General features: G+C 39.3%; 1 protein-coding gene across 8 annotated transcripts in view; it reads left to right on the top strand.

Annotated features, from left to right (window-relative positions):
- BICD1 (BICD cargo adaptor 1) overlaps positions 1–22,169 on the top strand; it is a gene marked incomplete at its 5' end in the record, with an annotated part of 180,508 nt that overhangs the window by 77,827 nt on the left and 80,512 nt on the right. For all 8 annotated transcript variants that reach the window (XR_014589848.1, XM_083859355.1, XM_083859359.1 and 5 more), the window contains one exon: positions 9,679–9,891. Coding sequence is in view for 7 of the 8 variants with exons in the window: in XM_083859355.1 (XP_083715481.1) it covers positions 9,679–9,891 (213 nt within the window). The remainder of the gene's footprint in view (positions 1–9,678; positions 9,892–22,169) is intronic.

Here is a 22,169-nt window from a genome sequence, read left to right as displayed (position 1 = left end):
GTTCCCTATGGTAAGTCTGTGGCTGGCAGCATTCTAATTAAACCTTCCTTTCAAAGTAAGTGAGAGGTCTGTAGTTTTGGCCTCTTGTTCTGAAAGGCATGCTTTTATTTAGAGATTTTTCCAACTTAACTTTTTTTGGAGTTTCTATAAATGCCTGAAGCAGCAGAAATCTCTTGATAATTTTTTTCCTTTCAAACATTTGGTTTAAAAAACTATTGTTCTAAAAGTTAATGTGTGCCTCCTGCTGGCTTAATACTCCACCTCTAGGAACTGGAATGTGGAGCTCTTTCCCTGCATTCCATTGTCCAAGGTACTTGCTAAGCCCAGCTCTGGTTTCCACAGGCTGACATTAAGCGAGTCATGTGTGATCACAAGGAGAGAGTTCATTCTTATTAGTCACCTATGGAGTAGTCAGAACTGCTGTACTGGCAATTTGCATAAAAAACTGCAAAGCATAGGGTATAAGTGTAGCCAGGCAAATTAAGGCTTTAAATTTAATGAGCATGGTTGCTTTAGGATATACAGAAAACACACATTCTTTAAGTACGGTTGTTAATGAAATTCTTATTTCGGAAGACATTTTTTTGCCCTGACTGCTATAGGCCCAAGACTCATCTTGACTTGCTACTATGAATTTGGGTTAGACTGAGCCTTGCTCTCAGGGTCAGATTTGTATGACTGCTGCAATAAAAGTGGTTGAGAGTGCTGGTGGCACAAATAGGTAAAACTTCAGGTCCCTTTGTGCTCTTGGCGTTAAAACCTCATGTCTCTGTAGCTCCATTTAAATAATAAGATTTGTTTATTGCAGTAAAACCACGCTGGTCTTGCTTTTGGTCATCTTCAATTTTAGGCTGGTGTTGAGGATCCTTGAGAAAATGGACAACCATGAGAGTCATGGCTCTTTGAGCTGCATGGTCCATGAGAAGTGTAGTGCCTACCAGTCCTTCCAGCAGAATGAGCTGGTCCCTGAATCATAAGGGAATTTAGTTTGCAAGAGGTTCCTGAAGATGCTCTTGTCCATCACCTGACCAAGGTTTAAAGTTAAGTGTTGTTCAGTGTTGTCTTGTCCTAGACGAGTTTTGCAAGTCTCCAAGGATGGAGTGTACACAGCCACTCTGGGCACTTACTCTGCTGCCGTACCACTCTGAGTGGATTTTCCTTTTTGCTTGAATTTCCTTGGTTTACAGGTTGTGACCTTGTATCTTGCCCTTTTCCTGTGCACTGCTGAGAAGGGTGTGACTCTCTATCCCCTATCAGTCAAGAACAGAATGCAAGTAGGTCTCCCTTTTCTTAATCTATTTTATTTGTGCTGAACAAAAAACCCAGTTCCTTTTTCCCTTCTCTAGGGAACCTTTCAGACACCCTTGAAATTCACTTTGCTTTCCTGGCTTCTCCTCTTCCAAATAGCCCTTTTTTCACTGGGCTATTATGACAATGGGCCCTAAGTTGTACCCCCTCTCTATTCTCCTATTTCATTTACAAAAATTAGAGAAATCAGCCTCTTTAGATGTTGATGATTGTGGTCAGTTCTCTTCCTGTCTACTTGATGACTCACTGAGATAGGGAAGCTGTAAGGGCCCGTTTTGAAAAAGATTGGGAAACACAAAGAAGAGCAGAGCAGTCTTTATGCTTGTCTCTAAATGTCACTTCAAGGATAATATAGTGCTGTTTTGATTGTCTAAGGCCTTTCCTGTGGGTTTCAAAAATACCTTACAGGACATAGGGTTTTTTGTCCTCTGTGAAAATGTGGAGAGTGGAAATACCCATTGTAGCTTCTAATTTATTTTATTTGAATGACAAAGAATTTTTCTAAGCATAAGCTTCTGCCTGAGACTGACATTTGACAGTGCTTTGAAGACAAGGTGATAACTATATTACTCGTTTTCTTATTCCATGAGAGGAGCTTCCTGTTCTTTGAGAAAGAAATCCTTAATTTTGCTGCTTAGCAGAAATACCACTACTTGTCCTATACTCAGAATGCAGGTTTGGGTTTTTTAAGTAGACTTATAAAATGGTTTGGTTTGGAAGGGACCTTATTCTCTTTTTAATTGACAGAAAACATTAAGAAATGTTAAAAGAAAAGGATCTAAATAAAGTCGATGTTCTGTGGCTTCTAGGATATATGTAAATACAGCTAAGTGTTTTGCAGCAGCAGAATACCATTTCTTTCCAAATATGAGAAAGAAGAAGCCCTCATAAAGTGAGACCCTACTAAATTAGAGCTTTCAGATGATTCACTCAGCAACTGGGTTATTTTTATTATTCACTGCCAACATGACTTTGCTTAGACTACTCCTATAAATGTGCTCTGACTATGGAACGTGACTTTACATATGAGGAGCTAATGTGAAATAACTAGAATGTCCGAGCAGGCTGGCAGCTCTAAAGAACTGGATTTTGACACTAACTCTTTGCTGCTTTATTCAAGCAAGCCTAGGTAATAGAGTTGCAATTATTTTAGCCATTGCATAGTTAGAAAAGAAAAAAAAAGTTTTTGTAAAAATAGGATTTTGATGCTCAATGCAAAAGAAATAGTGACTCCCTGGAAAGCTGGTTTCATCTCTGCGTTCAGGCACATTTTGTTTAAAAAAAATTTAAAGATCTTAGTCTTACATGCTTGTTCTGGTAATGCTTCTATTGGTTTTAATTGAAATTTTGTAATAGCTGGATATTGGTCTGATAGTAATTTGTGCAAAATTGTAAGCCAGTTTATGTTTCATTAACAAGATATGAATTATTTTATTTATAGAAATAGTTTAATTATTTGCCATAGGAATTTTGAACAGAGCTGCTTTAAAATTACCACCGTGAAACTAATTTGTTTGTTGTAGATAAAAGTGGTGGTCTTTGTTACAAGCGTCCCCCTTCTTGTGTTTTCTGAGCCTAGAGGGAATGTTCAAGGCTGGAAAATTGAAATCCCCATTTAGAGTGCAGTTAAAGGCAATTAAATGGAAATTCTTATTCACTCCCCTTTTTGCTGGATTGCAGATGAACAACGGATACTGGCATCGAATGTTCATTTTTATGGTAGTGCTTTCTTGTTGTCTATAAATATTTCCTAACCATCACATTTAGGAGTGGTTTCATTCCTTATTTATAATAAGGCAAAGTGTTCACCTGAGGCCTTACATGTATTGATAGAAATCAGCACAATGTATACTGGGACTGCAGAGCATGGCTGTGTCTGTAGCTGAGCCTGAATATAAATTTCTGTATTTTCTGAAGGCTTTGTTGATTAGCATCTGATACATGAATTTCAAGAAGACTGTAGATACTGAAGGGATCCATTGAGAACAAACAGGAGCATCTGCGTGGTTCACTGTTTTACTGAAATCGTCCTTGGGGGAAAGCCTGTGAATTGTTGACATTTGTCCTACTGCTCTACATCAGTAAATAGACTCAGGATTAGTTTTGTTTTCCATGTATCTGATCTCCTTAGCATTTCTGGCATAGCTCATACCTCCACCTTGGCTTGTAAGTCCCTTTTGCAAGTGAGATCTCTTATTCAGATATTGACTTTTGTGACTTTATCAGTGCGACAGCCTTTGCATTTTTATTGAAGAGAGTTGAATTAAGTAATTTGGAAATAAAGCTAAATGCTTTTTGCCTTTAGGTGGTAGCTTCTTCAAGTATCCTTTGTAGATTTCTCAGTTGCCTGTATCATGCTTATAGAGTCATTAAGATTGGAGAAAATATCTAAGGTAAAATCCAAACTTTGAACACCCATCACCATGTCAACTAAACCATAGCACTGAGCACCATGTCCAGTTGTTCCTTAAACACTTCCAGGGATGGCGACTTCACAATCTTCCTGGATAGCCTGTTCCAATACCTGACCACCCTTTCAGTGAAGAAATTCTTGATGTTCAATCTGAACCTCCCCTGCACAGCTTGGGGTGATTTCCTCTTGTCCTGTCATAACTGTAGTATCTTTTATTTCACATCATTAATGGATCTATTCTAACATCCTTTACACTCAGCAGCAGATACTCCCCTCTGCACTTTTCAAATGGGAACTTGAGCTTCCTCAATTATCTGTAGCAAAGTATGAATTAAAAAAACCCTATCCTTTAAAGTTTAATTTTCACCATTTTTAAAAGGCAGACTGCTTTATGAGAAAATAAACCCCTGGTTTGTTAGCTTGCTTCATACTAACTCCAAAACATTTAATTTTTATTTTTTTTCTGCAAGATCGGGCATATGAACTAAAAGGTATGTTGTTACATTAAGGAAATAAAACTGAATCACACAAAAATTCTATTAATCTTGTGTTCCATAGAGCATAAAATTGATCATCTTGATTGTGGAAATTTGGAAACTAGCAGTGCTTCGGTACAATTGAATTTTGATCTATTGTCTCATTCCTTTTGACTGGGGAGCAGGTTAAGTCTAGAAATCTTGTTTGGTGTTCTGAGCTGAAAGCTAAATCAGTGATGAGATAGTTTCTCAATCTTCTGCCTTGGCAGAAGAGTTCAGTATCCTGCTTTGCTGAACACAGGAGGAATCAGACAATCAGCTGTTTTCAGCTAGCTTGTCAACCCAGAAGTTCATGATCTTGTTTTCTTGCCTTTAAGCCCATGCTGATTCAGGCTGTATTCTCAATCTGTTTTGGAGTTTTCAGTCTGCTTCCCTGCATGTGTTGTCCGTCTCACATGCACTATCCACACAATGCCTATTAATTTTTTCTTCTGTCATCATAAAGCATGCATCTGCCTGTGTTTTGATGGCAGTATGCCAAGTATTTGAAGGCTTTAATCACTTCATTATTGGCTTCCAAAAGGAAACTATTGATCTGTCTGAGCCATCTTAAATGAACATGAGGAGGTCATGCTAGCTGCATAAAGATTTAGTCTACATTATGACAAAATTTAGAGGCTTAAAACTTGGGAAAGTTTTAAGAAAGCATGTATAATATGACTGAAACCCATCAGTCACCTCTGCAAGGGTGTTTTTTGCTGTTGCACTGCTGAGAATCATGTTTGGTTTAGATTTGGTGCCACATCACAAGTTATGGAGGAAGTAGTTTTGTACCAACTGAGTTTGAGGAAAGGAGTAGACCCTGCTCAGATGCTGCTTCTTTGTTCAGCCTTCCCTAGAGGAGATTTTCTCACAGACCTCTGTGCCACTGATTGCTCCTTAGTATAAATTTTCAAAGAACTCTGAGCTTTTTGCCAACAAATTTTGGAAAAAAAAAAAAAAAAAAACAACCAAAAAACCAACATATATAGGAAACTTTCTAAAAAAAAGTCTTATCTGAGAGACACGGAATTGCAAGTGACTAAAGGAATATTCAGTGATAAATGGGCATTCAAGTTGTGCAACAAAATAAGGCCTGTTCCCGGCATTAACTCTGAGCATCCTGAGCAAAGATTTCCATCTGTGATGCCATACTGACTTTTACTATGAAATATGTTACTCTCTTGGATAATCTAGGCTGGTTCTTCCCTGCTTTTGTGCCATGAATGTGGAGGTAACTAATACATAATATTTTCTGTTTGCAGCAAGTTAACAGCTCAAATAGGTAATCATTTGAACAAGTTCAGTGCTGTTGCGTTATGCATCAGAAAAAAATACAGTCAGTGTCAAAGCCATAAGGGTAGGCTGCCTGCTTGTCCTGGTAGCAGTCAGGTCATGTTTATTGCTTATTAATCATTCCAGAGTAGAAGAATGAATTTCTGTGGAGCATTTCAAAATCCCAGCCCCAGGAGGTCATTAGGAAAAATGAAATTCAGAAATAGCAGCCTTCATTGCCTACTTATGTTTTAAACTGATCTTTCGGATGTGTGCTGCTTTCTACACCTAAATTAGAAATCTAGCTACTTATTTTCTTTCTTGAAGTGCTAAATATAATTTTTGTTTTAGACATCATTTTATGTCACTGCACATTAACTTTCTACTGCTGTTTATATTTATCATATAAATATGACATATCTAGTACAGTAATTTTTTCTATTGTTCGTTTGCAAATCTGTGCCCATTTTGTTCATAGCATTATTTCTGTCATACTTGTTTGCTTCTGACACTGGAATTTCCATCTGGGGTTACTTAGAGTTCAACAGTAATGTGTTTTTCCTCCAAAGTTACACCTTTCTGCACAGTCAAATTGACCTCTTACTTATGTGCACCCACTTGTACCATCCTTTATCATGACCTCAATTAGTTACCACTATTTTGTTGTTCTCAAAATTCAAATTTTAAGAAGCTTTTGAAAAACCATAGTAGTGTTACACAATTCTGAGGTGTCAGGATATATACACACATAGTTTGATTGTATCTTGTTAGTTGACTTTTGTGACCAATTTATAGAAAAAGTATCTTCTAACTCAATCAAGAGCATCCTTTCAAACAAAATCTTGAGAGGAATGACGGGACCAGTGTAAGGTGAAAATCTGACAGCTCTCCATTAGGACAGTCTTTGTTGAAGCAGTAAGCTTGCCTCAGTCTTTGTAGCTGATTTAAGCTGTTGTGCCTACTCTGGGAGGGGGTTTCTCAAGGAAACAGAAGCCCTGAAGGGCTACACAGCCCCTTCTGAGTCCAAACTTGATTCTGGAGGATGTCAGGAAAGCCCCACACTGAGATTAGGGAAACTAAGAGCCAGCAAAGGACCAATAATGTTTTCTAAGTGGTTTTAATGAGGAGTCCCACCAAGCAGCACCATGCTGAAAAGAGCTGGGGTAATTAACTGATTCATCTGCACAGTGTAGTACAGCATCTACTCATAATACTTGGGACAATTCTATGAAAATACCAAGATCTTATTCAATGGTGAATGCAGGAAACATCTGCTTTGCTTTTGTATAGTTCTTCCTCTGCCTTGGTGTCATATCACAGAAAAGCTGTTTCTCCACTCAGGCTTCTATGGCAGGCTGGTATTCCCTGATATACAGTACTGTAAGATATTCAGTAAACCAGTTTGTATCCAACACATGACCCAAATGCAAGTGAACTTCCTTTAACTTGCAGTCCAGGTCATCACCCTCTCATGTGAGCATAGTTACTAGAAATATTTCACATCATAGCAAGTCTATAAGTTTTTGTAGATAAATAAATGTATTAAGCAAATTAGTTAAACATAAAATCAAAATAGAACAAATATTTGGCTACTGGCTGAAAAGTATTGATATATGGTTTATTTTAAAAGTTTAACTTAAAATTGATCTCATGGAAGACTTCAATTGGACATGTCTGGCATGTTTAGATTTTTTGGTGTTCTCTACAGATTATGAAGTAGAGAAGCAGAACTTTTTGCTTGCTTATAATTAAAAGGTATTCCATAATTATCTCCTTGTTGCATTGATCTGCATAGTTACCATCAATATCAAAAGTGAGCTACACTTGTTTGCTTTCCTTGCCCTGATTTTTAGCATCTTGATGGCAGTTTAAGAAAAATTAAATATTGGAATATGGATGAGTTGGGCCTGGCCATCAAAAAAAATGAGGAAGAAATTCTTTACTATACAGGTGACTTAGCACCAGGACAGATTGCTCAGAGTTAATGGAGTCTCCCTCACTGGAGCTATTCAAGAACTGTCAGGATGCAATCCTGTACCATGTGCTCAGAGATGACCCTACTTGAGCAGGGAAGTTGGATCAGATGACACACTGTGGTCCCTCGCAACCTGACCTGTTCTGTGATACAGTAAAGTTCAAATTGGTTTCATAGGAAAAAAAAGATATTTTCTGTAATTATAGGTACAAGGAAATGTGGAGTACACAGTAATTTTCCACTATGCTATGGACCCTCCCCAAAATCTATGTTCATAGCTTGTTCTCAAACATCACACATGCTAAAAATGCATCTTCAAAGTACATTAAGGAAAACCGGGCGTGCATCTGGAAAGCTGTCATTCCTGCGTACTTAGCTTTCTGGTAGAGAGGACTCCAGGTAACATTTTTTCATGAGCTTCTCCATCCCTGCAAGTCCTACCTGCTCTAATGTGTGTTCTGATTTTACCCCTGGATAAGTGGCCTTTACATTTGTCTTGTAGGGTCTTTATTTGACTGGTATTTTTTGCTCTGTCTCAAACTAGGACCAGTGAGTTTTTGAATATAAGCATGTAGAGGATGATAATTTATTAGTAGAGTTCCCAAACCAGTTGTCTTAGATTCACAGATATATCAGTGCTTAAGTTTCATTAAATTGAATTTCATGTTATTTGGAAAATCCTATTTGGCAAGTTGCTGGCACTTGCTATTTCTGTAACTTACAGCTTTTGAGAAGACAGCTGAGTTAATACATTATTAAATGCTTTAAGAATCCTTTAATGATGAGTTCACAGGATTCTCCAAGTGAAGTAGACTTAAAAGCTGAGAAGTTTTTGAAGAGAGTTTTGCTTTGAAGTTTCTAAGGGGCTGCTTCAGTTCTAGTGCCAGTATAGCTTAGAATGTGTTCTGAAAGGCTATAAATAGCAGCAGTAAAACAATGGATTTAATTTGGCAAGTCTTATCTATGGGAAGGCAAAGGAGGCCATACCTTGCTGTGGGTACAAATGTGTGCTGCTGTGGTTTTATAGAACTGGGTAGAAATGAGGCTATTAGGGATAATTTTTCACTGAAAGAGTGTTTTACCATGACTCAAGTTTCTCTCACATATTAGGAGAAAAAAAATAAAAATAGTGGTGTTTCCGATACGTTCACTTTGATTTAAGGTACTTGAGAGAGCTTCTGCCTGTGTTAGGCTAAATGTTCTTCATGTTAGAAGCTCTCTTTTGTCTTCTTCCAGAATCAGGTCATGTAATTTTCAACTAAGTGCCTTTTTTTTAAAAAGGTAATACACTCAAATCAGGGTTTGCTTCTATTCTACTTTATATTTTATTGCTTTTTTTTTTTTTTTTTTTGGTTTTGTGTCTGTTATTTTATAACATTATTTTTATATTATATTACTGCTGGGTTTTCCCCCATTTTTCATAGTTAAATGATATCTCTGCCATGTCTACTATCATGGCTTGTACTTTGCTTTTTTTCAGGTTGCTCCAGAACTGTCAAAAATAACACCAGAAATTGTCACTGATAAATACTGTCTTTTTAAATTGATCAGTGTAAGCCAGTAACAGGAAAACAAGCACTGAAATTTCCTCTATATTTAACCACTTCTCAAACAGTTAAATATCCAAGAGAAGCAAAAATGAAGAGTCTGGCACACTTTGTGTTTAGCATCCTAGAGGTGTAGATGGCTGTTGCTTGGTTCTCAGCTCATTTATTTTTCTTCCAGGCTATAGGAATGTTTTTTTCTGTACGAGGAGATGAGCTCTTATAAGAAAAGGTTGTTAAAAATGGGAAGCAGTTCAGTAAGACTTGTCAGCTATTTATGCTCTTTAAACCAAAACAAACCATGCGGGTTTTTTATGGAACCAGAGAAGAAAGGAATCGATGAATTATGGGCTGGCCTTGTGCAGGAGGATTAAACACTGGCACTAATTAATGGCCAGTTAGCAGAGCACCATTTTGATCTCAGTGGAGGTCAGCTGGATGGGGGCCATAAATCCAGACTGCAAATGGGAGTCTGCTCCCTCAAGATGCTTCATTTTAGATAAGTGGGATGGTGGGGGACAGTGTTTCGTGGGTCAGAGCTTGGGACTTGCAGATCTATCCCATTCCTGCTTGCTGTGCAGCTGCTCAGTACTGCTGGTCGTTGTTCTAGTTTCAGTGGGTTTTTACTGTGCTAATTTCCTCTTGCAGGCTTTTGGGCAGTCCTTCTCTGTCCACCGCAAAGTGGCTGAAGATGGTGAAACACGGGAAGAGACTCTTCTGCAGGAGTCTGCATCGAAGGAAGCCTATTATCTTGGCAAGATTTTGGAGATGCAGAACGAGCTCAAGCAGAGCAGGGCTGTGGTCACCAACGTTCAGGCAGAGAATGAGAGGCTCACTGCTGTTGTCCAAGACTTGAAAGAGGTAAATGGGGCAGGATTTCCTTAAGGTGTCATGGATAATATGGCTCTGAGTAAACAAAATATTACAGGAAATGAAAGTGCTCGCCTCCCAGTCTGTGATCTTACCAGAAACACATGGTCTGAGAAGGCAACGATTTAGAAAGGAGAAAATGTAACTTTTGTTGTTTTAAACAACACCACCACCTTAAAAATATAATAAAACCCAATTCAAGAAGCTGTTATTTCCTAAATACCCTAGTATTTTGCCTTGTGTTTTATAGTGCTGAATTATACATAAATGTATTTTCTGCACACTTCATGCAACTCTTCTTTCTCAGCACTTACATAACTTCTCAGGTATTCTGGACCACCTAGAATTAAATGAAGCTTTTGCTGGTTTTCTACTGTAAAGCAAAATTAAAATACATGCTCGTATTTAGAAAATGAGTAACAGTAAGAAAGTCAAATGTAGTTATTGACCATATGAGACATTGAATAATTTTGATGGAGAATTAAGTAATATTTAATAACTTGCATTTTTTCTCCTTGGAATTTGGAAGTTATGAAATGTAGCAGAACTACTACATGCAGGGGAAGACAGCATTTGGAAATGAGCCCACATGTTCTCTGCATTCCCTGGGAATGCTTAGAAAAGGGATTCTCCCTACTGTCCAGCTGCTGAAGGAGATATTTCCTATATGATGCTGGAAAGTGATTGCTTAATGCATTAATTCCTTAATATTAACAGTTACTGTCTTTTCTGTAGCTGAATGGAATGGCATTCTTTTAGCCTACAGAAAGCCCTGGAACAACAGGGTATCCCTGGAACTGAGGCCTTTACTCCCATTGAACCTTCTTATTTAATGGTTGTACTGCACTCACCTGTAATACAGATCAGGTTTCAGGAAGAAGTGCACACGTGCCAGTTGTTCACATATTCCAGTTAAAAATATGTGGTTGTAATTGCTGTTGCAGTGGTTAACAAAAGAAAATGAAATATATTTTAAATTATTTTAATCTACTTGTCCTAGAATCCTATCCTAAAATCTTCTTGGTGGTAGACAACCAGCTGCTGACAGGCCTACCTATTTGATTTAGGTCACAGGTCCTGATGACTTTGTGTTCAGACACAAATGAACAGCTAAGTTAGAGAAAATACACATTTATCTTTGTAGTTAATTCTTTTCCTCTGAGGTCTCCTTGGGATTCCTTCAAATGCAAATCTCCCTTCCATTTTCTATCGTGGTTATTGATCTGCAATTTGTTCAGGAGGCAGTTTCAGTACTTGTCCTCCCTGAAATATTGATTGTCCTTATTTCCTTGGAGATAATAGTAACCCCTAGTGTGAAGCCAGCTGCAATTATTTCCTGCTCTAATGCTAAATAGAAACAAGCCATAGTAGTTAAAGTGCAATAAAGGAATTTACTTGAATAAAAATAAGGGTGATAAACAGATTATTATGAAGATTATGTTGTACCCCAAGTATCAAGTCCTTGACTCTGTGGAACTTTTATTTTGTGTTACTACAGCCAAGGCACTTTAAGCATAAATGGCATTAGTGCCATCAGTTCATTACACCATGAGCTTTATGATTAATTACTTGAATAATAATAAGAGAGGGAGATTGGCACCTACTTCAGGCTCTTTGATCTTTTCACATTGAATTACGCTGGTATTTCACCTTGTGTGCAAAGGAGTCTTACTCTTGTGCCCAGCCTGGTATTCCTTGGTCCCATGGCTGTGATGTCCAAGTGCCTGCTGAAAGGACATGACCTTCTCCTGTAAGTGTTTATGAATTTTTCTGCTTGGTTCTGCCTCCTGCAAGCAGGGAAAAGCAGACTAAGCTTGTCAAAATCTTGACATCTACAAAGGTGAGGAAAATAATTCTGAAGTTATTGAGGTGTCTGTCTATGCCTTGGCCAGCCCTGACACCTCGACAGTGAAGGATACGGCTCAGTAGCAGGATGAACTTCACCGACCCCTGTGAGTTCTTGTCTTGCTTGAAGGAGTGAAGCAACGAGGGCAGGAAAAAAGAGAAGGCTGTTCTGGGTTAACTGCTGGCTTTATTCATCAGGGTATCTGCCCCAGCAGACACCCCTCAGCAGAAGCAGTGGGGAAAAGCGAGGGAAAAAAAGGCTTTTTTGGAACCCCTGAATGCAACACCTTTTATTGGGGGGAGGAACTCAAGGATGGGTTTAACTGGGGACAAATCAGGGGCCAACGGGGGGCATGGCTCTCTGGATAAATGACATACAGTGTAACAAATTAATAACTCGGTGGGGAGACAGCTGAAGTCTTGTCCAATCACTTGGGGTTCTTCCTGGAACTTTCCAGACTTTTGGGAGAGACCCCGAAGTGACAGACAAGACCCAGGGGCTGGATAACTTCTGACTGACATATAACTGGTTGGGGTGAAACCAATGAGGGTGGAACATGGGTGGCATGGGGCAAACCATTATAACTTACAAAAATGAACTTAATATAAGGAACAAATACATACATAAAACTGATAAAACCAAAACCACACTACTACATGAAGTGTCTGGTATGTTTTGGGTTAAAGCCAGAATTAGATGCTACTGTGGGTGTATTGCTACAATGAGGAAGCAATCTTTAGGCAGCAAATCTGGAAATCTAATTAGAGGAAAAAATGAAAGAAAAAAGATCATGTGGGCCTCTGTACTGAGTGATGCAAAGATAGATGGGTAGATTCTGGACATAAGTTACCTGATTGTATCCTGTCTTTTCCCCTCCCTGCCCACTACCTCTTTCCCTCAGGAAAAACATGCTTTATAGGTGTTTTTTAAGCCTTAATAAGACATCTTATAAACAAAACAAAAAATTAGTCCTTTCACCTTCAGTCTTAATATGATGGTTTGAATAACTGCTATGTGGTTCTGGGAAGTGTTTTTGCATGGCTGACACAAATGTATGGTAGTTTCTCCATGCACTCATCCACTTAGGGTTCTGAAGACTGATAGGTAGGTTTTCCAAAATGACCCCTGTTATTGTTATCACATTCCTAAATAATACACTCAGTGTTTCTCCACTCTCCAGCTCATCATGGGAGTTATCTGATGAATTCATTCTGCTCTCTGAATTTGCACAGAAATCCATAGTCATATGAATATGCATGAGCATTTTCTTAACCATCAGAATACACTCACATGAATGCTGATGACTTTTAGTAATCCTGGGAATTCCATAGCCCTGGAGTTTAAAAATTCATGTATTTTAGCAGGTATCTGCCTTACAGTCACAGCTGATGTCTGCAGGGCAGCTTGACCTGGATCCCCCTTGCTATAAAAGGGAATGTATCAGGCTCTGGTCTCTGGAGAATTATGCATCTCAGACTGCAAGACAAGCAAATGGATTTCGGTACCCATATCTTGAAAAAGATTTTTTTTTTTTTTTTAAGAACTTGATCGTGTGTATTCCCTGATGGGGAATAATGAACCAGGAATCTCTGCTCATAGATAGCTTTCTACTCCATGTTAAAATGATTAAAGGAGTAAAACACCACCAGCTTTATTTTTGATGTAATAAAAATGCCTAGAGTGTTGGATAGGAATCTTATTAACTATCACCTAACTAAATAAAAGATACAGTTTGGAAAGCTCACTACCTTGAGAAATGGCAGCAGTGGTTATGAAAGCCCAGATGATCCAGCTCAGAAGCTGGAGAAAATTCTCCATGGCCTCAGACAGGAAATCTTCATATAAAGTGATGTCTTTATATACTCTTCCATCATGGGAAGGCTGAATACCTTGGAGCTGGGCATCTGACTCAAAACAGGTGGCAAATGATGGGGAGAGAGAATGAGGCAAAATGAAGCAGGTGAGACTCTAGAAAATGGAGATGAAGAGTGATGGTACAGTTCAAGATTTGTAGGTGGTGTGAGATTAGGCTAGTGAGTTGTTTGGGGTGGGGAGGTGAGAATATCTTGGTGTCTGAAGGGGCTGACAGGTATGGATCAGCTCCTTCTTCCCATTAAGACTAGTGAAAAGGAGAAAGGCAGGAAAAAAAGGATTAAAACTCATAGGCCTCTGCTTAAAGCCACTGCAGAAAGACATCAGCACCTGGGAAACTGCAGCCTGTGCGGTAACAGATGAACAGGGAAGTTTATGTGAAGACAATATTAATGGGCCACTGAAACAGCACACAACTTGGTTTCTGGATGGCAAAACCAGGAACAAGGGTAGAGGGAGAGTGTGTGGAGAGAAAAATACTCATTTGTGATGTATTATTTGCTGAAAGCAGGTGGAAAAAATGTCTAAGGTGAAGTTGTGCTGCCCTGCTGGCCTTGATATCAGTAGCTAAACACTTAATCACTTCAGCAGTACAAAAATCTTGCACTTCATGCTAGTAAGAAAATGTATGGGCATGGTAGCCAGGATTTTTTTGAGGAGAAATAATGTTTGAAAACAGAAAAAAATTACAATAATTGTCTTCAAACTGACTTTCATCTAAAAAATTACATATTAAGACCTGGATTTTCTATATTAGATGTGGCTTAAATCAAAATTTGCTGATTCCTATTTAGAAATTATATATTTTTCAATCTGAAAAATTAGTGTTTTTTTTCTCTTTTACAGTTTTGAATAAAACCTAAAACCTTTAAATGTGAAAACATGTAGTCAATACCCTGTCATGGTGTAATGAGGGCAAACACACCAATTTCAGATTCTTGCTTTGCTGCTCTGGGTTTAGATTTGGGTGCATCCTGTATTATATAGGATGTCCTTAGATCCTTTGTACATTCAAGTGTCATCTACTGCTGGAATCTTGTGCAGACATTGTGCGCTTCAATTTCTACCTTTTGTAAAATTTTCTGTCTATCTAAAGGTCTGGCTTGGCCTGAGGTCTGTCACTACCTTGTTGCTGCACTGCTGTAGGAGCTATTAGGATCTTCCAAGGTTTCCAAGCTCACTACCTCACCCACTTATGTCCTTTCACTCTCTGGTTCTGTGCTTGTGGCAAGGTTTGGGGCTCCAATTTATTCTCTGTCCTAGGATTTGTGAATCTATGTCTTTCTCTGAAGAAAGTGCCCTAGCAGTTGGTTGGCAGACTCTTTGCTCCTTCAGATGAAGCTGTTCCACGTTGTTGGAAGATAGTGTTTTGTGGGCAAGGGAGAGTGGGACTGAGCAAGCTGATAAGAATGACTGTAGCCTAAAGGCTAAACCACTCATATGGGAATAGAGAAAAAGTTCTAGTCCCTATTTCAATTAATGTTGGATGAGAAGTACCTAAATATTAATTGAGTCAGAGACCAGAACCCCAGCCTCTCCTCTGTGAGGTGGCAGCCCTCAGCAAAGGCTGTCTCTATCCCTCAGAGAGAGTGTGGTCTGCAGCCTGCCTGTCCCATGGCTGGTGGCCTAACTGATGAGCTCTTGGAGGGAGGTAACTCTGGGTAACCAAGTGAGGTGCCTTTTACCAACTCTGCACTGAAAAAAGACAGAGAAGCTAAGTCTGGGAGGGGATTCACTGCTAGGAATTATGAACTGCAGGAAGTAGCTTTTGGCTGCTTGGCTGTAGTGACAAAACTAAGTGAACTCTCTTCGCTTTTGTTAGCTTGCTTTTCTAGTAATTGTCTAATTTCCTTCACGTGTAGAATAGGGAGCCTGTGATTGTGCTCTGTTGTTTATCCCAGACAGTGAAGTGATTTAAGTGACTGCAGTGTTGACTGTGACCACACAGCATCCTTACATGACCTCATCTGCTCCCTTGTGGTGTTGTGCCATGCTTTCCAGTGTCTGCATCCACAGCCTTGTCCCAGTCAATCTACCCCAGAATGGAAGTTTGCTTTGGCATCTATGCCAGTTAAAGAAAGTTTGCATTAGAAATATTTATCTGCTTGCTAATATTAAGGTGGCCCTTGCAGGAATGGCTTTGTATCATGACCTGGACAAGGGGATCAAGTGCACCCTCAACCAGTATGCAGACAATATCAAACTGGGCAGAAATGTTGATCTGTTGGAGGGCAGGAAGGTACTGCAGAGGAATCTGGACGGGCTGGATTGATAGGCTGAAGACAATGGAATGAGGTTCAACCAGGCAAAGTCCTGTACTTGGGCCACAACAACTCCATGTATCACTACAGACTTGGAAGACAGTGGCTGGAAAGCTGCCTAGTTGAAAAGGACCTGGGGGTGCTGGTTGGCAGCAGCTAAACATGAGCCAGCAGTGGGCCCAGGTGGCCAGAAAGCCAGTGACATCCTGCCTTGTATCAGCAGAAGTGTGGCCAGCAGGACCAGGGCAGTGATGGCAGTGAGATGCTAGAGCAGCCCATGGACATGGCTGTAGGTGTCAGAAGTGTCTGAGAAACAAAGTGGAGCTGGGTGTGATAGAGAGATGGCAGAGCTGTTCCTCCTGTCAGGAGGGTGCTCACGTCTCAATTTAGGGCATTTTTAGCATAATCAGTGGAGCTGACAATATTTACATTGCTTTGGTTTGGAAGTTACTGTGAACTGGTTAGAACCAGCTCTAAATTAGGCTTATAATATATATATAAAATACACTGAGAGGTGTTTTTATTTTCTCTCTCCTGTGTTTAGAAAAGCCCACCATAGGGAGATTCTGCCAGACCACCCTTGTAAATGTTTCTTCCTCCTTTGCTGATAGTGTTTAATGGGTGATGCTTTTGCCTTAAGGGGCTGCAAATTTTGCTAAAAATATATTGTTTGCCTGCTTTCAGGAAAAAATTCAGATGAAGCTTAGTCCAAAATCTTGTTAAACAATTTCCTCTGCTCTGTACATGTATTTCCCTGTTCACAGGACTTCTGAAATGAAACAAATTTATTTTCTTTGTCTTGGAGACAGAAAAATGCAGCAAGCTGTGACTTGTAATCCTACCAAATCTCTCTTCATGCTGCGAAATTAATGGGTATACTAATAGACTGATGCTGTCTCTATGAGAGAAAGAGCTTTGAGTATAGGCAGCAAGACCACTGTTGACTGCTTCTGTGTGCCTGTTAACAAAGACTTAAATACAAATCTGTCATTCAATTCCGTTTTCCAACTTATTTACCACCAAATGCTTTCTTTGGGTTCTTGCTTCACAATTTGGCTTACAAACCACTCAGGTGAAACCAAAGGTGGCTGTGGTAAGATTCACAATTTTGTTTCCTGAAATGTGGTTTATAATCCTAAATTCTATAATTACTCACCAGATGATTGTGTTTCCAAGTTCATACTCCTCATAAGCATCAACTGTAATAGAATAGGAAGGTCAAGAGTTCAGGATAAATACATTTCATTGTGGCACTGTTGTCATAGGGTAACCAGCTTGTTGTTTTGCTGTACTTACCCTCAAATATACTTGCAAGCCACCTAAAGCATCCTTGAGTGGTTATGTTTCCTGTTAATGGGCCCAAACAAGGATTTTGGATACAAATTTGGGATTGGACACATTCTCAACCTGTTTTCTTTGGCAAAGTTCAGGCATTTAGCTCTGCTTGGGAATAGCAGAGTCAAACAATGGACACTAGGGAGGTCAAAAAAAGGCGAAGTAGGATAATGGAGCATAACCGAGGGATTGTTGCATAAATACCAAGTGCCTTATTAAAAATACTCAAATTTCCAGCTCCTTCTTTCAGAAAAGGGGCCTCAAATAGAAAATGAATGAGGGTGCACTTTCAGCTGCCCTTGGTAATCTTTGGGCAGTAATTAATCAAATCGGGATCTGGCAGTGCTGGGTCTTACGTAAGTTCTTTGAAAGAATGACCCCTTATTTATGCCGAGGTGGTGTTTCCAAGCCCTTTGTGTCCCTCTTTGTGTGGGGTACTGAGTGAGCAAATGCTGAGAGGACAGCTCTGGAAGTCAGAGGTATTACCTGGGTTTAAAGCAGAGTGAGGCAAATTCCATGGAGGATTGGGCCATCAGTACTGCTGATACCTGAAGATCCAGTCCCAGTGCCCAGGGCTGGGAGAGGATGCCAGGGAAAGCATCTTCATATAATATCCCTGTTTCTCAGGTATCACACACCAGTGGCTGCTTGGGTATTGGGCTAGCAGCTCTCTGAACTTGTTAAAACATTTTGGTTTTGCTTGTGGCCTCTGCATTTTTAAAATGCATAACTTTTTTGCCTTGCTTTTATTTCTAGATGAGGAAGCCCTCTTAAGGACTTCTTGTGCTGACTCATTCTTTTCAGTATTAATTTGCTGGTTAAAAATAACTTGGGCTTTTGTCTGTTCAAGTGATGTGGAATTAGATGGTTTTTGGCATTGCTGGGATTAGCTGTGTGGCCAGTTTTTACAGAATCCTTGCAATGTGATCTGGACTCTCAGGAGCCAAGAGCCCAGGAGCTATGTTGGCTTGTACTTGTGACTTCATTCAGTTGCCTGGGATTAAGTGGGAAAGGAAGAATAACCTGGGTGCCAGACTTTCTGAAACTTTAGTCCAAAAGTTTAAGCAGCCCTTCAAATAAAATAAAGGCATAAGGAAAAGGTGAATTTTTTTTCTGAAAGTCCTCACTGCCTGAGTTCATAAGCAAATAGGGTATAAATTATGGTGACATAACTGATAAAGAATGTTAAACAACAAATGAAGGCAAATTTGCTGCCCCTGTTCCGATTCATTTCCTTTGACTTTTTTTTTTCAATATCCTGAGCAGTTTTCTGGTAAAAAAAATAGTTAAGGCTTCCCTGAGAGACTAATGTTCTTCCTAGTCATTCAGTGTTAGAATGTGCCTGGCACTTGTTGAATGTTTTATGCCTTCAGTACTCATTGGGATCTCATTGGAATTACAGAACAGGAATCTGGATGTATTCCCAGCTACCAGTAGGCAAGTGATGTGGTGACACTTCTCCTCTCCTGGAAATCCACACATGCACTGTATCCCTGCATGACTGTACCTTCTGTTGTTGATTTTCTCCTGTTCCCTGCACATGGATGCATCATTGCCCTTTTACCTTCCTCCTAAATTTTTTGCTCACTATTAAGCAGTATAGAATGGGTGGCACTAACTAGTCATTGGCTCAGAGATGACATCCACCAAACAAAACTGAAAAATCCGATGATCTCTACTGGAGCTGTGATTAGTTACTTGGACCTTAGGGAAACTCATGGGTGCTAATCACATGTAGACAATAATTATCAGCCAAGGTGCTCAACCTTAAACATCTACTCTTATTTGCTCAAAACCCACATTTATTTTCAGTCTATTTTTTTTCTTGTCTTTTAATCAATGCTGATTTATTTGTATTTTATTTATTTTTCTTCTGGCATTTAGTAGGTAATTTTGGGAAATAGGATTTACCTTTTCCTGGGGATATGTCTTGGCTGCCAGGACATGGAGCATTGCCTGTGACCTGAACCCAGAATTGTATGATTTGTGAAGTGCCATCAGAGTGAGATGGAGCAAAACACATCTAAATTATGCCTTTGTTGCCCGATCCGAAGAAGACACAAACAACCGAAGTCGTTTATGCGGTGCTTTATTGTGGGCCTGGGAGCCTGTGGACTAGCGTCCAAAGACAGAGCCCCATTTCACAGAAAAATCACAGGCTTTTTATATGTTTCTTTACATGATTTCTTCATCATCACAAATTCTTACTTCATTTTCATTACCTGGTACAATAATCTCTCTGACATTTAAGTATCTGCCAAAAGGTACATTCCTTAGATAAATGGATACACTCCTTAAATAAGTGATTATCTCTTAGCTACACTGCTTACATTACAAAATCTGCTAGAACAGTTCATCTACAGGTTATATGCGGCCTACCAAGCCTTAGCATGACTACTACTAATGTCAATTAAATGTCAACTATTACAGTTTACTAGTATCTAAATACAGTTTATTGAATCAAATGGCAACACCTTCAGATCACAAGCAACTACTAAAGAGATTTTTGGCGAAAATCTCCCACCAAACAAAAAGAAAGAAATCATGTGGAACTAAAATCTATGAAACCTTGAAAAATATGATGAAAGCCAGCATCTTTGAGGTTTATGTGTTTGTGCTCTTTATGCTGGTATTTTCTCATTTGGATTCATTCAGAACTACATCTTACAAAACTAGAATCTGTTCTGTAGGGCAACCTGAGACTATCCTTCAGTATGGTCCTCTGTGGGGCAGGTTCTTCTCTTTAGTTCCCCACTTCTGCCTCAAAATCTCAATCTCATTGTCATTGATATGAAATCATTAAGAACTTCTTGGCTCCCATCATCTGTAGCAATTGTGCTTTCTACAGCAAACTCTGTTCTAAAGGGGAAAATTTATAAGAGGAATGTGACAGAAGGGCAGATAGCAAGAGCCTCAAACATGCTGCCTCTTTTTCTTTGCCCTTATTACAATATATGACACAAGCTGGTTATTTTTAGTAATTCTTAACACTCAGTGCCAGTCAGCATCCAGGAGGTGGGCAGCAAGTCAGGCAGAGGTCAGACAGTGTTATCACCCTTTCATTGTGATGGTCAAATCCACTCTTAAGCTTCAGGATTGAGAGGAATGCACTTTTGCTGGTGAACATTTTAGATGTGTATGTGTAGATGCTCATACATAATCAGAGCTTGTCTGCTTCTATGATGTTATTGTTAAAAAAAAAAAAAAAACAACAACAAAAAAAAACCCAAACAAAACATAAAATAGGTAGGACTAGATATGAATGCAATTTTTGCCTTCACTCCTCATTCATTCTGCCTATGTAGCATTTCCTCTCCTCCTGAAGCACAGTGTGTTGGCTCTTTCAGCTGCATGTGCGTTCAAGGCATCATCATAGAGCTGTGATTTTTCACTTCAGTGAAATGGTCGGGCTGTCTGCTCTGATACTCTCTATGAACCCTGAGTGGAGAGTGGCTGTGGCATTACAGTGTCAGCTTGGAGTGGGGTGGGTTAAAAATGGGTCATTTCCCACCAGTCTTGCACACCTAGTCACGAAAAGAGGATCAAGAGGCTCTTCTGGATGCACTTCTCTAATGCAACACTGTGAGGTTTGGCTCATGATACAGGGTTTTTGCATTTGTTTCTTGGGGTCCTTTGTGTCTTATTTTCCCAAGGGAAGTGGCAACACAACAGCAGTGAGAAGATACAGGATTCTGGTTCTTTGCTTAATAGTAGCTGGATGTGATTAAAGTGGCAAGGGGAAAATTCTGGGTCAATGTGGAGGAAGGAAAATGTTTCTTTTACAAACAGCTTCTCTCACATGACAAGACTAGCTGCCCTTCCCAATGAGGTACACAGAGAGAGAAAAGCAGGGAAGAAAAAATTCCAAAAAATAGGTATGGATGGTGGTTGGTTGTCAAATAAATGGGAGTATATTAAAGGGAAATCTTGATATTTTTATCTATATCAAGGCAGCAACAAGGTTTCCTAAAGTCACTCCTGCCCTGTGCTGAGTTCAGGCTGTGGATTGCCTGGGTGAGCTAAGGACCAATTTTCAGAAATTCAATGCGTGCTATTACCTGGCTTCTCACTGCAGCTATCAGAAAGGCAAGGCAAATCAACTGCCAGCTCAACTTCAGCAACATTTATGTAAATTAATCATTCTTTTACCATATACTTTGGGGAATCACATTTCTTTTTTCATACCCAGTAATTGTATGTTGCAAAATGAAACGCTGGGTTCCCCTACCATAGCCTATATTCTTGTTCTTAGCTGCATTCAGAAATATCAAAGCTACTGATTCTTGGCACATTCAGAATAATCACTGCTACAGCCTCTGTAACTCTGTGCCTTGAGGCAGAAAGAGCCAGGATCACTTATTTAAAGACAGGATAGTTAGCAAAAAATGTTGGGTTTTGACTGCAACTGGAAAGCTCCTTGCTTTCCAGTTACAAGGTTGCAAATATATTGGGGATTGTTTTCATCCCTTTTGTTATTTCATTAAAAATCCTGGCAATAACTCAGAGTGAGCTGGAGAGATAATCTTTATTTCCATCAAGAAGCAAATGCAAAGACTGGTTTATGATTCTGTTTTTCATATTGTGTTGCACTGACCTCTTCCTCAGGGGTTGTAAGCAAGTCCAAGACATTAAAACCAAAGTAGGCTGGTTTCTTCTTTATTACATGTTCCTGCTTAGGGAAATTTAGCCATGCCTATTTCTTTTCTGTCCAATACTGCAGTAAACTATATAAACTACATCTCTTACAAGCTAGACCATCTTGCAATACTTGTCTTCTTACTGAAACCTAAAACCGCGGTCAGTTTTTGTTACATGTATTTTAACATTTTTCTTTAACAGGGTTTTTGTAATGCTGAGTGTTATAAGGAAATTGCTTCCCTTAGTTGTGCCTTGTAAGAGTGGAGGCAGCTCTAAGCATCATTCCCATCCGAGATCTGGAAGGTCAAGTTATTTTT

This window comes from Zosterops lateralis (genome assembly GCF_965231275.1).
Source record: "Zosterops lateralis genome assembly, chromosome: 4".
Classification (NCBI taxonomy): domain Eukaryota; kingdom Metazoa; phylum Chordata; class Aves; order Passeriformes; family Zosteropidae; genus Zosterops; species Zosterops lateralis.
The sequence above is the reverse complement of the archived record's forward strand: the minus strand, read 5'-3'. Positions and strand labels throughout refer to the sequence as shown.